Source organism: Nomascus leucogenys, chromosome 4, assembly GCF_006542625.1.
Source record: "Nomascus leucogenys isolate Asia chromosome 4, Asia_NLE_v1, whole genome shotgun sequence".
Lineage (NCBI taxonomy): Eukaryota > Metazoa > Chordata > Mammalia > Primates > Hylobatidae > Nomascus > Nomascus leucogenys.
The window spans coordinates 114,920,350-114,936,459 of record NC_044384.1 but is presented as its reverse complement, the minus strand read 5'-3'; the positions used below and the strand labels follow the sequence as shown (position 1 = coordinate 114,936,459).

Below are 16,110 nucleotides of genomic sequence, written 5' to 3'. Positions count from 1 at the left end.
AGAAGAAAGTTCTTTGGGGATGTGGTAAGAACTAAAGGTTCATTTTGCTTCTGTAACATTAGAAACTATGCCTACATAATAGACATATTCTTTGAATTCTTGTTATGGGTGAAATAAACAACCAAATTATTTTTCATGAAATAATTTAAAGCATGAAAAATAAAAGGTGTATGATATGTTTTTGGTAGTTACCTTTCTTTTCTCCCCTTCCATTAACTCAAAGTCTTATAAATGGTTGGAATAGGTTTTAAAAATTATTTTTGCAACCTTCCATTTCTTCTTGCAACCATACACGAAAACATACATAGGGTCACTTCAAATATTTTTCAGCAAAGTTTACAAAGATGATACACATTTTGAGCCAGATGGCCAGAGGGAGATTCAATACAAAGATTAAAACAATGTGAAATTACAAAATTGTAAAATCAGTCCACACTGAACATTGTATATGCACTTTATGTAGATGCCCTTTTAGGCCAAATCAAGAATTTTCTAGGAAGATTCTCTTTATATTTCCATCCAAATATTTAATATTCTTTCAGAGGTGTCCAGTTTTATACTTAGGGAATCAAGTGTTTGCAGCAGGATTTCAGACAGTCACACAATACCAGAAAAAGGTTTTGCTAATCTCTACTCTTTTTAGACTGGTGAACATCAAGTTGAGTGGCCAAAAACTGAGGCAGACAAGATTCATAGAACCAGGCCTTCATTTTCTGGTTACTTACAAACCAGAGCTCCACCAATGACTGCATATTGGCTTCTTAAGGATAATGGAATTGCATCCGTAGACTCTGGAACTATAAGCCAAGAAGAATAGATATTTGATAAGCATCAGTACATTTACAGAGGCTCTTGTTCTGAAGCACGTTTTCTATATCACTGTTGTTGAGGCTATTTTAAGAACAGTAAAGACTGTCAGTGCACTAATGAAATAGGTTATAGAGCTTTCTGTGGTGATCCCCTCCCTCTACTGACATTTCCTTGATAATCTGAAGGGAAATCAAAGAGAAGAATAAAGCAGCAATGTATAATCTAAAAATTTCAACTCATCGAAATGGTAGAGTAATTTAAACAACAAAGCTTTATTATATAAACTTGGAAATATTTACCACATTTTTGTTTAAGGAAAATACATATGATGAGAATGATAAAGCTATGACATAAGTCATGGACGTAGGTTAGGCTGACCAAACTAGATAAGGCAGAAGTCCCATTATCCATCAGGAACCTCCCAGAGCTGGGTATGTGGACAATGAAAGCTCCTGCTCATTTTGTTTATTGTTTTTTGTTTTTGTTTTTGTTTTTTAGATGGAGTCTCACTCTATCACCCAGGCTGGAGTGCAGTGGTGCAATCTTGCCTCACTGCAACCTCCACCTCGCACCAGGCTTAAGCAATTCTCCTGCCTCAGCCTCCCGAGTAGCTGGGATTACAGGCATGTGCCACCAAGCTCAGCTAATTTTTGTATTTTAGTAGAGATGGGTTTTCACCAAGTTGGCCAAGCTGGTCTTGAACTCCTGACCTCAAGTGATCCACCCGCCTCAGCCTCCCAAAGTGCTGGGATTATAGGCGTGAGCCACCGTGCCCAGCCTTCCTGCCCATTTTGTGAAGGCTTGTCCACTATCAAAGGCTACAGAGTGGATACTTAAATACAAAAGGAAGACAATTATACTTCCCAAGAATAAACTAAAAGAAAAACCAAATAGTAGCCCCAATGCACTGACAATAAGAAATCAGGGAAATATTTTGAAGTTTAAAACTAAAGCTTTAATCTTCAAAATAGAATGTAGATATCTTCAAGAAACTACAATCAAGATATTGAATATAGATTAAAGAATCGTATTTAGAAGAGGCAGCTCAAATACAACTAAATTGGGCTATACCTCACCCACCACCCCATTAACAAGCGGTTTGATGCATTCAACAAGGACAAATGCTCCTGAGAGGTACACTACCAAATGAGATCAAATATGAACACACTATTGCCAATCATAAGAGGCAAGTGCTAGTCAGGCATGTACAAAAGTTGTGGGAGCACAGAGAAGGTGGTGCAGAATGCTGCATGGGGAGGCAGGAGAAGAGACATGTGGAAGACCACCTGAACGCTGGGTCACAGAGGGTGAGGAAAAGGCAGTAAGTAGCAAAGTAGAAGCTATGGTACTTAGAATAAATAAAGCCACCTTTCAGGAATATTTTTTTAAGTGGTAACTAGATTCACAGAGCACCTGCTTTCTCTTGTCTCCTTCAGTGTTTACATATCCAGAAAATGGCACTGATGATTTCAGAGATCCAGCGAAGAACATAAATCACCAGGTATTTATGGATGTCAGAGAAGACAAGTAAGACAGGAGTCCTTAGATAGACCTGCAGGTCACCATCCAAGTGGGTCATGAAATCAATTTAGTGAGTCCAGACCAGCCTCTTTAGAGAATAGAATAATATAGCACAACGTACCATAGCATGGAATAAACAGAACTAGCACAGTGCATAAAAGGTAAAAAGAGTAAGCATTGTACTGTGCACCTTTTGTTTCTGTTATATAATGTGTAGATTATAGAATTATATATTATCACTGTATTTTATAGAATACGTGTCATATTTTATGTTCATTTACATATGTAAAATTAAGACAGACTAGAATAATATTATATAATGTATCTGAGCTTTGAAGAGCAGAGTGAATTATAGATAAAAAGATATATATAGTTGTGTACAGCTTTTGTGTATGTTTTCTATAAATTTATAGCATGTATTTATATTAGTATACAGTTAGATATATGATGCAACTATATATGAGATAATATATATTTTTAACTTGTTTATTATAAAGCATAAATGTTTTCATAGCATTAAAATTTATTTGGTTAGTAATAATAGTTAATATTTATATGATACTTACAAGAGTCTTTTATCATCTGTAAATTGGGGACAACAATAGAATCTAACAGAGCTGTTGTTAAGTTCAAGTATGCTAATGCATGTAACATAATGCCTAGCACACGACAAACTATCAAAACAGCAGCTTGTATTGTCATTATTGCAAGGTTTCATTGCCAATAGATGGTGGTACCATGATGTAAACTAAATCAGTCTCATGCCAAAACCTATGCTTTTTTCTCAACATAAATGAACTAATTGCCAGATGAATATACCTATTTCCCTTTGATATACTAGATACCAACTTTTCGGCTAACTGATAAAACAGTTAATTTTAGGAAATGAGAGTTATACACTACTATTCATGTGTCCCTCTTTCTTTAGAAAGAATATTCCCACTTCTGAAGTCTAACTTGTACCATTTTTCATGAACAGCTATATTATGAAAGAAAATTTATTTGAAGAAAATTGCAATATTTCTGACAAAGAGTTCCAAATAATTGTTTTCAAATTGTTTATAGTGAAATCAACCTCGGTTAAGAAATTAAAAATAAATGCAAAGTTGAAAGAAAATCTTTAATAATGGTTAGATATTTTAACACTTACAATCCATACATTGAAATTACATTGCAATGACTTCTCCATTCTCTGTTTTCTTTCTTTCCTCTCTCAATTTCTTTCACCTTTCTTTTCTCATTTTTCTTTTATTTTCTGTTTCAGGGATCTCTTTCCAAAGACCCATTACAGATGAACACCTATGTTGCCTTGTACAAATTTGTACCACAAGAGAATGAAGATTTGGAAATGAGGTAAAAACCTTCTGTAAAGAAAAAAAAGAGTAAAATTTTAAAGTCAGTATTTCTCCATGTGAAAAAGTAATTCCATCTGTGCCCCTTCTAATGCTTTAGAGCTGTGATTCTCAAACTTTAGCATGTATCTAACGACCTGCAAGGCTGGTTAACACACAGGCCCTGTCCCCAGAGTTTTTGATTCATCAGATCTGAGGCAGGGCCTAAGAAGCTGCATTCCTAAGGAGTTCCCAGGTGGCACTGACAATGCTGGCAAAGGAACACACTTTGGGAAGCACCACTTTAGTACATGCTCAACAGAACTGCTAATGGGAGTTTTCATGAAGGTTGAACGTTAAATGCAGTTGGCATCTGGTGGGGCCTAATAGGGAATCAAAAAATATATTTAATCAAATATCAGATAGTTGCTGATGTGTGGTGTTATTTCTGAGGCCTCTGTTCTGTACCATTGGACTATATGTTCTGGTACCAGCACCATGCTGTTTTGGTTACTGTAACCTTGTAGTATAGTTTGAAGTCAGGTAGTGTGATGCCTCCAGCTTTGTGCTTTTGGCTTCGTATTGTCTTGGCTATGCGGGCTCTTTTTTGGTTCCATATGAACTTTAAAGTAGTTTTTTCCAATTCTGTGAAGAAAGTCATTGGTAGCTTGATGGGGATAGCATTGAATCTATAAATTACTTTGGGCAGTATGGGCATTTTCAGGATACTGATTCTTCCTATCCATGAGCATGGAATGTTCTTCCATTTGTTTGTGTCCTCTCTTGTTTCCTTGAGCAGTGGTTTGTAGTTCTCCTTGAAGAGGTCCTTCACATCCCTTGTAAGTTGGATTCCTAGGTATTTTATTCTCTTTGTAACAATTGTGAATGGGAGTTTATTCATGATTTGGCTCTCTGTTTGTCTATTATTGGTGTATAGGAATGCTTGTGATTTTTGCACATTGATTTTGAATCTTCAGACTTTGCTGAAGTTGCCTATCAGCTTAAGGAGATTTGGGCTGAGATGATGGGGTTTTCTAAATATACAATCATGTCATCTGCAAACAGAGACAATTTGACTTCCTCTCTTTCTATTTGAATATGCTTTATTTCTTTCTCTTGCCTGATTGCCCTGGCCAGAACTTCCAATGCTATGTTGAATAGGAGTGGTGAGAGAGGGCATCTTTGTCTTGTGCTGGTTTTGAAAGGGAATGCTTCCAGTTTTTGCCCATTCAGTATGATATTGGCTGTGGGTTTGTCATAAATAGCTCTTATTATTTTGTCCTTCCATCAATACTTAGTTTATTGAGAGTTTTTAGCATGAAGGGGTGTTGAATTTTATTGAAGGCTTTTTCTGCATCTATTGAGACAATCATGTGGTTTTTGTCATTGGTTCTGTTTATGTGATGGATTATGTTTATTGATTTGCATATATTGAAACAGCCTTGCATCCCCAGATGAAGCCGACTTGATCGTGGTGGATAAGCTTTTTGTTGTGCTGCTGGATTCGGTTTGCCAGTATTTTATGAGGATTTTCACATCGATGTTCATCAGATTTATTGGCCTGAAATTTTCTTTTTTGTTGCATCTCTGCCAGGTTTTGGAATCAGGATGATGCTGGCCTCATAAAATGAGTTAGGGAGGAGTCCCTCTTTTTCTATTGTTTGAAATAGTTTCAGAAGGAATAGTACCAGCTACTCTTTGTACCTCTGGTAGAATTCCGCTGTGATTCCATCTGGTCCTGGGTTTTTTTTGGTTGATAGCCCATTAATTATTGTCTCAATTTCAGAACTTGTTATTGGTCTATTCAGGGGTTCAAGTTCTTTCTGATTTAGTCTTGGAGGGTGTATGTGTCCAGGAATTTATCCATTTCTTCTCGATTTTCTACTTTATTTGCATAGAGGTGTGTATAGTATTCTCTGATGGTAGTTTGTATTTCTGTGGGATCAGTAGTGATATCCCCTTTCTCATATTTTATTGTGTCTATTTGATTCTTCTCTCTTTTCTTCTTTGTTAGTCTGGCTAGCAGTCTATCTATTTTGTTAATCTTTTCAAAAAACCAGCTCCTGGATTTGTTGATTTTTTGAAGGGTTTTTCATGTCTCTATCTCCTTCAGTTCTGCTCTGATCTTAGTTATTTCTTGTCTTCTGCTAGCTTTTGAATTTGTTTGCTCTTGCTTCTCTAGTTCTTTTAACTGTGATGTTAGGGTATCGATTTTAGATCTTTCTTGCTTTCTCCTGTGGGCATTTAGTGCTATAAATTTCCCTCCAAACACTGCTTTAACTGTGTCACAGAGATTCTGGTACATTGTGTCTTTGTTCTCATTGCTTTCAAATAACTTATTTATTTCTGCCTTAATGTCGTTATTTAGCTGGTAATCATTCAGGAGCAGGTTGTTCAGTTTCCATGTAGTTGTGTGGTTTTGAGTGAGTTTCTTAATCCTGAGCTCTAATTTGATTGCACTGTGGTCTGAGAGACTGTTATGATTTCCTTCCGTTCTTTTGCATTTGCTGAGGAGTGTTTTACTTCCAATTGTGTGGTCAATATTAGAATAAGAGCAATGTGGTGCTGAGAAGAATGTGTATTCTGTTGATTGGGGGTTGACAGTTCTGTAGATATCTATTAGGTCTGCTTGGTCCAGAGCTGAGTTCAAGTCCTGAAGATCCTTGTTAATTTTCTGTCTCATTGATCTGTCTAATATTTACAGTGGGGTGTTAAAGTCTCCCACTATTATTGTAAGGGAGTCTAAGTCTCTCTGTAGGTCTCTAAGAACTTGCTTTATGAATCTGGGTGCTTTACATATTAGGTGCATATATATTTAGGGTAGCTCTTCTGGTGGCATTGATCCCTTTACCATTATGTAATGGTCTTCCTTGTCTTTTTGATCTTTGTTGGTTTAAGGTCTGTTTTATCAGAGACTAGGATTGCAACTCCTGCTTTTTTTTCTTTCCATTTACTTGGTAAATATTCCTTCATCCCTTTATTTTGAGCCTATGTGTGTCTTTGCACATGAGATGCGTCTCCTGAATAAAGCACACCAATGGGTCTTGACTCTTCATCCAATTTGCCAGTCTGCGTTTTTTAATTGGGGAACTTAGCCCACTTTCATTTAAGGTTAATATTATTATGTGTGCATTTGATCCTGTCATTATTATGCTACCTGGTTATTTTGCCTGTTAGTTGATGCAGTTTCTTCATGGTGTCAACGGTCTTTACAATTTGGTATGTTTCTGCAGTGGCTAGTACCAGTTGTTCCTTTCCATATTTAGTGCTTCCTTCAGGAGCTCTTATAAGGCAGGCCTGGTGGTGACAAAATCTCTCGGCATTTGCTTGTCTGTAAAGGATTTTATTTCTCCTTCACTTATGAAGTTTAGTTTGGCTGGATATAAAATCCTGGGTTGAAAATTCTTTTCTTTAAGCATGTTGAATATTGGCCTCCACTCTCTTCTGGCTTGTAGGGTTTCTGTTAGTCTGATGTGCTTCCCTTTGTGGGTAACCCAACCTTTCTCTCTGGCTGCCCTTAACATTTTTTCCTTAATTTTAACCTTGGCGAATCTGACAGTTATGTGTCTTGGGGTTGCTCTTCTTGAGGAGTATCTTTGTGGTGGTCTCTGTATTTCCTGAATTTGAATGTTGGCTTGTCTTGCTAGTTTGGGGAAGTTCTCCTGGATAATTCCCTGAAGAGTGTTTTCCAACTTGGTTCCATTCTCCCCATCACTTTCAGGTACACCAATCAAATGTATGTTTGGCCTTTTCACATAGTCCCATATTTCTTGGAGGCTTTGCTTATTCCTTTTTATTCTTTTTTCTCTAATCTTATCTTCACGCTTTATTTCATTAAGTTAATCTTCGATCTCTGATATTCTTTCTTCTGCTTGACTGACAAAAACAAGCAGTGGGGAAAGGATTCTCTATTTAATAAATTGTGTTGGGAAAACTGGCTAGCCATATGCAGAAAACTGAAACCGGACTCCTGCCTTACACCTTATACAAAAATTAACTCAAGATGGATTAAAGAGTTAAACATAATACCTAAAACCATTAAAACCCTAGAAGAAAACCTAGGCAATACCATTCAGGACATAGGCATGGGCAAAGTCTTCATGACTAAAACACCAAAAGCAATGGCAACAAACGTCAAAATTGACCAATGGGATCTAATTAAACTAAAGAGTTTGTGCTCAGCAAAAGAAACTATCATCAGAGTGAACAGGCAACCTACAGAATGGGAGAAAATTTTTGCAATCTATCCATCTGACAAAGGGCTAATATGCAGAATCTACAAGGAACTTAAACAAATTTACAAGAAAAAAACAACCCCATCAAAAAGTGGGCAAAGGATATGAATGGACACTTCTCAAAAGAAGACATTTATGCAGCCAACAAACATATGAAAAAAGATCCTCATCACTGGTCATTAGAGAAAAGCAAATCAAAACCACAATGAGATACCATCTCATGCCAGTTAGAATGGTGATCATTAAAAAGTCAGGAAACAACAGATGCTGGAGAGGATGTGGAGAAATAGGAATGCTTTTACACTGTTTATGGGACTGTAAATTAGTTCAACCATTGTGGAAAACAGTGTGGTGATTCCTCAAGGATCTAGAACCAGAACTACTACCTTTTGACCCAGCAATCCCATTACTGGGTATATACCCAAAAGATTGTAAATCATTCTACTATAAAGACACATGTACATGTATGTTTATTGTGGCAGTCTTCACAATAGCAAAGACTTGGAACCAACCCAAACGCCCATCAATGACAGATTGGATAAAGAAAATGTGGCACATATACACCATGGAATACTATGCAGCCATAAAAAAGGATGAGTTCATGCCCTTTGCGGGGACATGGATGAAACTAGAAACCATCATTCTCAGCAAACTAATACAGGAACAGAAAACCAAATGCCACATGTTCTCACTCATAAGTGGGAGATGAACAATAAGAACACATGGACACAGGAAGGGGAACATCATACACTGGAGCCTGTTGGGGGTTGGGGGGCTAAGGGAGGTATAGCATTAGGAGAAATACCTAATGTAGATGACGGGTTGATGGATGCAGCAAACCACCATGGCACACGTATATCAATGTAACAAACCTGCGCATTCTGCACATGTATCCCAGAACTTAAAGTATAATTAAAATATATTTATATACATATATATTTAATCTCCAAATTAACATTGATAGAAAAATCAAACTAAAACTATCAGAATCAACTAGGAACTATCCACTTGGTGGTAACCGAAATACTAGATAGAATAGGTGAGCCTTGTGACCTTCTCAAAATCTAAACCATTCTCTTACCACAGCTTGAGGTTCCTCATGTTTCAGGGGTTGTTAAGCTAGAGTCAATTCTGGGTTCACATCCTACTTGTTGTGTGACCTTAAGCAATTTATAAACATCTCATTACTCTGATTTCCTTATTTATAAAAGAATAATAATGATCTCTTCCCCTTAAGGTATTTGGTGAGACTACAATGATAGAAAAGAAATTAAACACATTGGTGCCTATAATCATAAACACTCAGCAATGAGTACTTATTACAGTTTTTATAATGTGGTGTTCACTGGCCTATGTCAAGGAAAAGACTTCTGCTTCTATGCATTCATGACCCCAAAACGTGAGTAATCTCATGATAGGCCTCTCTGTGTTTTCCCATCCTAGAGCAGGATAGAAAAGGCTACTTTTCCAGTCAAATGGTCCCTTGGAGGTTCATTCTTTCCTCTTCTAAAAAAATGTGGAGATAAATTAGCACTCAAAACTATTTAATTGCCAGAGCATTGGGAAAATAGCCCCCATTTGGAGGTAGACACCACTTGTCTGAATGCTGTGCCAGCCAAATTATCAATCACCAGTCACTCTCTTCACATGGCTTCTGGAAAGCCTGCCTCTCCACACTGGAGCTACCTGGGCTTTCCCAATTCTTCAGGTTTGTGTCATTTCCCACGCATGGTCCACCACCTCAGTGAAATTACCCTTCTCCTCTTTCACCTACCCAAACTCTTATAAATGGTGAGAGCCACGGAAATGCTTCAGTTAGACCCTGTTTCCCAGGTTCCATATGCTATCAGGATCTGTTCCAGCAGCTCCACCACACCTCATGGTGGATATAATATCCAGCAAGACATCATAGCAGATTTATTTATCCTGCTAGAGTCTCACAACTCTCCCTGGCTCACACCCTGAGGTCAGCTTTGTTTCAGAATTAGGTTGAGATCTGCTGCCAGGTGATTCTTGGGTCTTTCCAGAGCAAAGTTTGGGGGCCTGAGTCCTGGCTCCTTAGATTTGTAGAGACAATTAAGCTCTTGTACATCTGAGTTTTCTCTACTGCTGAGTAAAATCGTCATGCTGAACTCACTGGCTGAAGTTGTAAATATTACCTGAACAGTCTGGCATAATCGGTGGGAGAGGAGGAGATGGCCTTTATCAAGTGAAGCCCTGTTCTGTTAGAGACATGACAAGCCCTGTGAGCCAGAGCAGAGCCTGCCTAGAATTCAATGCTGGGATGAAGCCATGCCTTCAGCAGATGACCCACAATTAACTATCTGCTGATGAAGACAAGGGTGGCATATATTTACTTTGCAATAAGTACACCATATTGGGTCCTTTTGAGATTGTCATTTGGGTGTGTAACATTTAAGATTTAACAGCTTTCTATTATAGAGATCCTACAGCTTTATATTAGAAGATTATTCTGAAGTCATAACATTTTTAAAAAAAAATAATTTCAGAAAAAAAAAAGAATGTTACTGGGATAATGAGGAATGATGTCTAGCTGCCTGGTGGTGGTCGTCACTCTGTGTGGTTATTTTAGTTGGTTGCAGGCCATTAGAAGTCAAGTTGTCTGGTCACGAATGAAACGTTTACAGTCTGCTTCGAGGCAATCAGGACTATCCGTTCCCAGGAGTGAAACGTCTGCATTACATAGACTGCAAGATTGGAGTGATAAATCACACTTTTTTTTTTTTTTTTTTTTTGCCAAGAGATTGTAGGTTCCCATTTTAAAAGCTAGGCACTTGATTTAGAATGTGTAAGGCAATGCTTTGGGATTCAGCATAACTCCTTGAATGAACTGGAGCTTTGTGAATTATCTTTTGTCCTCAGATCATAAGGTAGAAAAAAATTCCTTTTAACAAAATAGCATTCTTATCCACCCACCTTCTGATCCAGGGGAGTACGCGGGGTATTGACCTCAGGAAAGAGAACAAGGGAGTGAGGGTACAGGAAATGTTAGGAGTGTGAGCTTGAGGACAAAGACGACCCAATTGGCAAAGAAAGCAGTTGTCAATCAGAGCAGATGAATCACCACATCAGCAAATATTCGTTATATATCTGCTCAATAATAAGAAAAGCTTCTTCCAAAGGCCAATGCTCCAGACCTCTCCCCGAACCTCCAGATTCACTTACCCACGTGCCTACCCCACCAATGTACAGAGCATGGCAGCTCTGCCCTCTCTTCCACAAACCTGCCCCTTAGGATGAAAGATGTCAACCTCTGCCCAGGCCTCAAGCCAGCCAGGGAGAGGACTCACTCTACTTTTGCTCAAAATGTATTTGATACTCAATTCCTACTCTTCTCTTTGCCTGAAATCAACTGTATCTATCCCCACCTTCATCTCTTACCTGGACTGTTGTAAAAGAGCTTTCCTGGTCTCTGTGTTTTCAGTCTTCCTCTCCCTTCCTATCCACTATGGGTGAGAGTGCACTAAGGTAACAGTACAGTGTTCCAGGCTTCATCTCATCTTTGGAGTCACACAGAATGATTCACATCCCTTCTCTACGTTCTAACAATAAGGCTTACTAACTAACTTTCTAAACCTGTTTTCTCATCTTGAAAACAGGGATAATAAGGCCTGCCCTTACCACCCTTAGATCTAGCATCGATGTGATTATATAAGATAGCAATATCTGGTACATAGTAGGACTTTAATAATATTAATTCCAGTCAGTTCTTTTTTGTATTTCAAAAGTAGATGCTTCCTTTCCAGAATTAAGGAGGGAGAGAGGGAGCGAAAGAGGGGGAGGGGAGAAGAGAGAGAGAGAGAATATATGAGCATTCACTGAATGTTTAAGAATAAAAAGTGTGGGCATCAGTTGGCTTGGGTTTAAGTCCTAGCCAAGTCACCGTCTAGCTGTGTGACCCCCATGAATCCTGAAAAAGTTACCCTAACCATCTGAGCCTCTGCCTCCTGACTTGTAAAAGGAGATAATCACTTTGCCTGCCCTAAGTCTGCTCGAAACACATGTATTTGCTCAAAACTGTCCAATGTCCTCCCATTGCCCTGGGGTAAAATCTAGAATATTTATGGGGACTCCAGGACCCACAGTTTCATCCATGGTGACCTCTCTGATCCATCTACACTGGCCTTTTTTTTTTTTTTTTTTTTTTTTTCACAAAAGGACCACACCTCCCACTTGCCAAAGGATTTTTCTTCCCGCAGAGTCTGCTTCTCCCTCCATCCTCCTACCCACAACCATCAAACACACACATTCACACACACACACAGGCACACTCTTCCAGTTGACTCTGATTCAACCACTAGATCTCAGGTCAAATTTCATTTCCTTGTTGCAGCCTTTCCTGTTACCCTACTTTGGATTATATTCTTCTGTTATATTCTTTCATGACGCCATAGTTCTCTCAAACACTTATCTCTACTTGTATTTATGTATTTCTGGAATTATTTGGTTAGTCTCTATCTCTCCTGTAAACTCCATGAGAACAAGTCTGTAATTACTAACCCTCATATCCCTAGAGCATGAGCTCATTCTTGAAACATAGTAGATAATAATTATTTGACGAATGAATGAGTATTGTGGAGATTAAATGAACTAATGCTATGCCTGGCATATACACTTAGTGGGCAAATCAAGTCTATGATAATATAATGGAAACTGTAGGCCGGGTGCGGTGGCTCACGCCTGTAATCCCAGCACTTCGGGAGGCTGAGGCAGGCGTATTACCTGAGGTCGGGAGTTGGAGACCAGTCTGGCCAACATGGTGACACGCTGTCTCTATTAAAAATACAAAAATATTAGCCGAGCATGGTGGTGTGTGCCTGTAATCCCAGCTACTCGGGAGGCTGAGGCAGGGGAATTGCTTGAACCAGGGAGGTGGAGGTTGCAGTGAGCCAAGATCACGCCATTGGCCTCCAGCCTGGGTGACAGAGCAAGACTCTGTCTCAAAAAAAAATAATAATAATATAATGGAAACTATAAATGAGGAAGCAAACCAAGCTGAGAGTGGTTAGTCAGGGGCCTGTTTCCTGGAACAGATGGGCCTGAGCCTAGGATAAATGTTATTCATCAAGAAGAAATTGTAAAGGGGGAGGCCAAAAGTAGCCTGCGGTTCCACTCACAAATAACAACGGGCTTAAGACAACTTGGAAGAAGCCCTGCTAAGCCTTTACTGAAGCACTCACAGCTGAGAGGAAGGGGGGCCTCAGAGATTATAAACCACAAACTGTTTGAGACAGGTCTCAATCAATTTAGAGGTTTATTTTGCCAAGGTTGAGAATGTGCCTGGGAAAAAGAGATGCAAGCTACAGTAGGATAAGTGGTCTGTGCTTTTTCCAAAAAGGGTTTTGAGGACTTCAATATTTGAAGGGGAAAGGGCATCAGGAAGGTAAGGAGGAAAGAAAAAAAGCAGGGAGGGTAGGTAGTGAGATATGTGATCACATTCTTGTGAGGCTTTGATTAATGCTCACTGAATCCACATGTTACAAGTGAAAGGAGGGTAGAGGAACAGTCAGTTATGCATTTGTCTGGTGTTCAGTAAATCTGCATTTTACATAAGATCTGAATAAACACAGAGTAAAGGAAGCAGTCAGATTTGTCTCAGGTAGGTGGAGGGATGCTTTCTAGTCTTGTCTTTGTCCTGTACCTGTGAAGAAAAGCTGTTAATTTATATTGTCAGGGTGAGATTCAACAGAACTCTGTTTTAGGGTAAAGAGTTTGGGGCCCACAAGGAATTTCCTTGTGAGCAATTTGAGGGAGCCCACCTGGGGAGATATGTGGCCTTCTATCTTTGCAACTATCCATTTAGGAACAAAAAGGAAGGCAGTTGTTGCGTGACTCAGATCCCAAGCTTAACAGTTTTTCATTTTTTCCCCCTTTTTTTTTTTGAGACAGAGTTTCACTCATGTTGCCCCCGCCAGAGTGCAGTGACAGGATCTTGGCTCACTGCAACCTTCACCTCACACCAGGCTTAAGCGATTCTCCTGCCTCAGCCTCCCAAGTAGCTGGGATTACAGGCACCCGCCACCACACCCCACTAATTTTTGCATTTTTAGAAGAAACGGGGTTTCATCATGTTGGCCAGGCTAGTCTCAAACTCCTGACCTCGTGATCCACCCATCTCGGCCTCCCAAAGTGCTGGGATTACAGGCGTGAGCCACTGCGCCCGGCCCTCATTTTTTCCCTTTGACATAGTGAGCTTACAGTCCTAAGATTTTATTTTTCTTTCACAAGAGGAAGAGCTGGTTGTTGCCCTCTTGTTCTTAGGTGAGTGAATACTTTTCTTAGAAGTGCCATGGTCCCATCATTAGTATCCAAATGCCATATAAAGGCAGAGACTTTATACAGTCTGCTTTACTACAGTTCCAGTGCAAAATAAACTTCCTTTATTTTTTTCACACTGCCATTAAAAAGTAGAAATAAACTTCCTTTATAAATTAATTTGCTATTTCCCACCTAAACCTCTGGAGGTAATGCAGACCATGATAATTCTCTATCTTTCCACCATCCAGGGCAGAGAGCAGGACAGCAAGCTGGCAAGGCAGAAAAGAGAAATTTCTGGCAGTCAGATAGGCCTGGGTCTAGTTTCCAACTCTGACACTATCTGTGTCAATTTTAGCAAACTGTTTAACTTTTTAGAGCCTCAGTTCTGTCCTTCCTAGGAAGACTGGGTATTAAACAAGATAATATAAATAAAATGTGGAATTTCATGCCCAGTACAAGGTGAGGTCACAGAAGAGGTCACCTTCTCTTCATAATTACATATTTTCACAATGTATTTTCTCTCCTAGTCTTCTGAACAACCTCATTAACACCACCCTAAGGATATAGAGTAGAGAAAACACAGTTAAAGGCTCTCCCTTTGAGCAGGCCCAATGAGACCTTGTCCAATTGGTCCAGCAAAAAGGGGCTGTGACACTGACTTCCACAATGGTTGAACTAGTTTACAGTCCCACCAACAGTGTAAAAGTGTTCCTATTTCTCCACACCCTCTCCAGCACCTGTTGTTTCCTGTTTTTTTAATGATGGCCATTCTAACTGGTGTGAGATGGTATCTCATTGTGGTTTTGATTTGCATTTCTCTGATGGCCAGTGATGATGAGCATTTCTTCATGTGTTTTTTGGCTGCATAAATGCCTTCTTTTGAGAAGTGTCTGTTCATGTCCTTTGCCCACCTTTTGATGGGGTTGTTTGTTTTTTTCTTGTAAATTTGTTTGAGTTCATTGTAGATTCTGGATATTAGCCCTTTGTCAGATGAGTAGGTTGCAAAAATTTTCTCCCATTCTGTAGGTTGCCTGTTCACTCTGATGGTAGTTTCTTTTGCTGTGCAGAAGCTCTTTAGTTTAATTAGATCCCATTTGTCAATTTTGGCTTTTGTTGCCATTGCTTTTGGTGTTTTAGACATGAAGTCCTTGCCCACGCCTATGTCCTGAATGGTGTTGCCTAGGTTTTCTTGTAGGATTTTAGTGGTTTTAGGTCTAACATTTAAGTCTTTAATCCATCTTGAATTAGTTTTTGTATAAGGTGTAAGGAAGGGATCCAGTTTCAGCTTTCTACATATGGCTAGCCAGTTTTCCCAGCACCATTTATTAAATAGGGAATCCTTTCCCCATTTCTTGTTTTTGTCAGGTTTGTCAAAGATCAGATAGTTGTAGATATGCGGCTCTAGAACTAGAAATACCATTTGACCCAGCCATCCCATTACTGGGTATATACCCAAAGGACTATAAATCATGCTGCTATAAAGACACATGCACACGTATGTTTATTGCGGCACTATTCACAATAGCAAAGAGTTGGAACCAACCCAAATGTCCAACAACGATAGACTGGATTAAAAAATGTGGCACATATACACCATGGAATACTATGCAGCCATAAAAAATGATGAGTTCGTGTCCTTTGTAGGGACATGGATGAAACTGGAAAACATCATTCTCAGTAAACTATCGCAAGGACAAAAAACCAAACACCGCATGTTCTCACTCATAGGTGGGAATTGAACAATGAGAACTCATGGACACAGGAAGGGGAACATCACATTCCAGGGACTGTTGTGGGGTGGGGAGAGGGGGGAGGGACAGCATTAGGAGATATACCTAATGCTAAATGACGAGTTAATGGGTGCAGGAAATCAACATGGCACATGGATACATATGTAACAAACCTGCACAGTGTGCACATGTACCCTAAAACCT

At 39.2% G+C, this 16,110-nt stretch overlaps 1 protein-coding gene across 2 annotated transcripts in view; it reads left to right on the top strand.

Annotated features, from left to right (window-relative positions):
- The window catches only part of STAC (SH3 and cysteine rich domain), a 169,671-nt gene that overhangs the window by 121,915 nt on the left and 31,646 nt on the right, over positions 1-16,110 (top strand). For both annotated transcript variants that reach the window (XM_003256840.3, XM_030812150.1), the window contains 2 exons: positions 2,247-2,311; positions 3,596-3,684. In XM_003256840.3, coding sequence (XP_003256888.1) covers positions 2,247-2,311; positions 3,596-3,684 — 154 coding nt within the window. The remainder of the gene's footprint in view (positions 1-2,246; positions 2,312-3,595; positions 3,685-16,110) is intronic.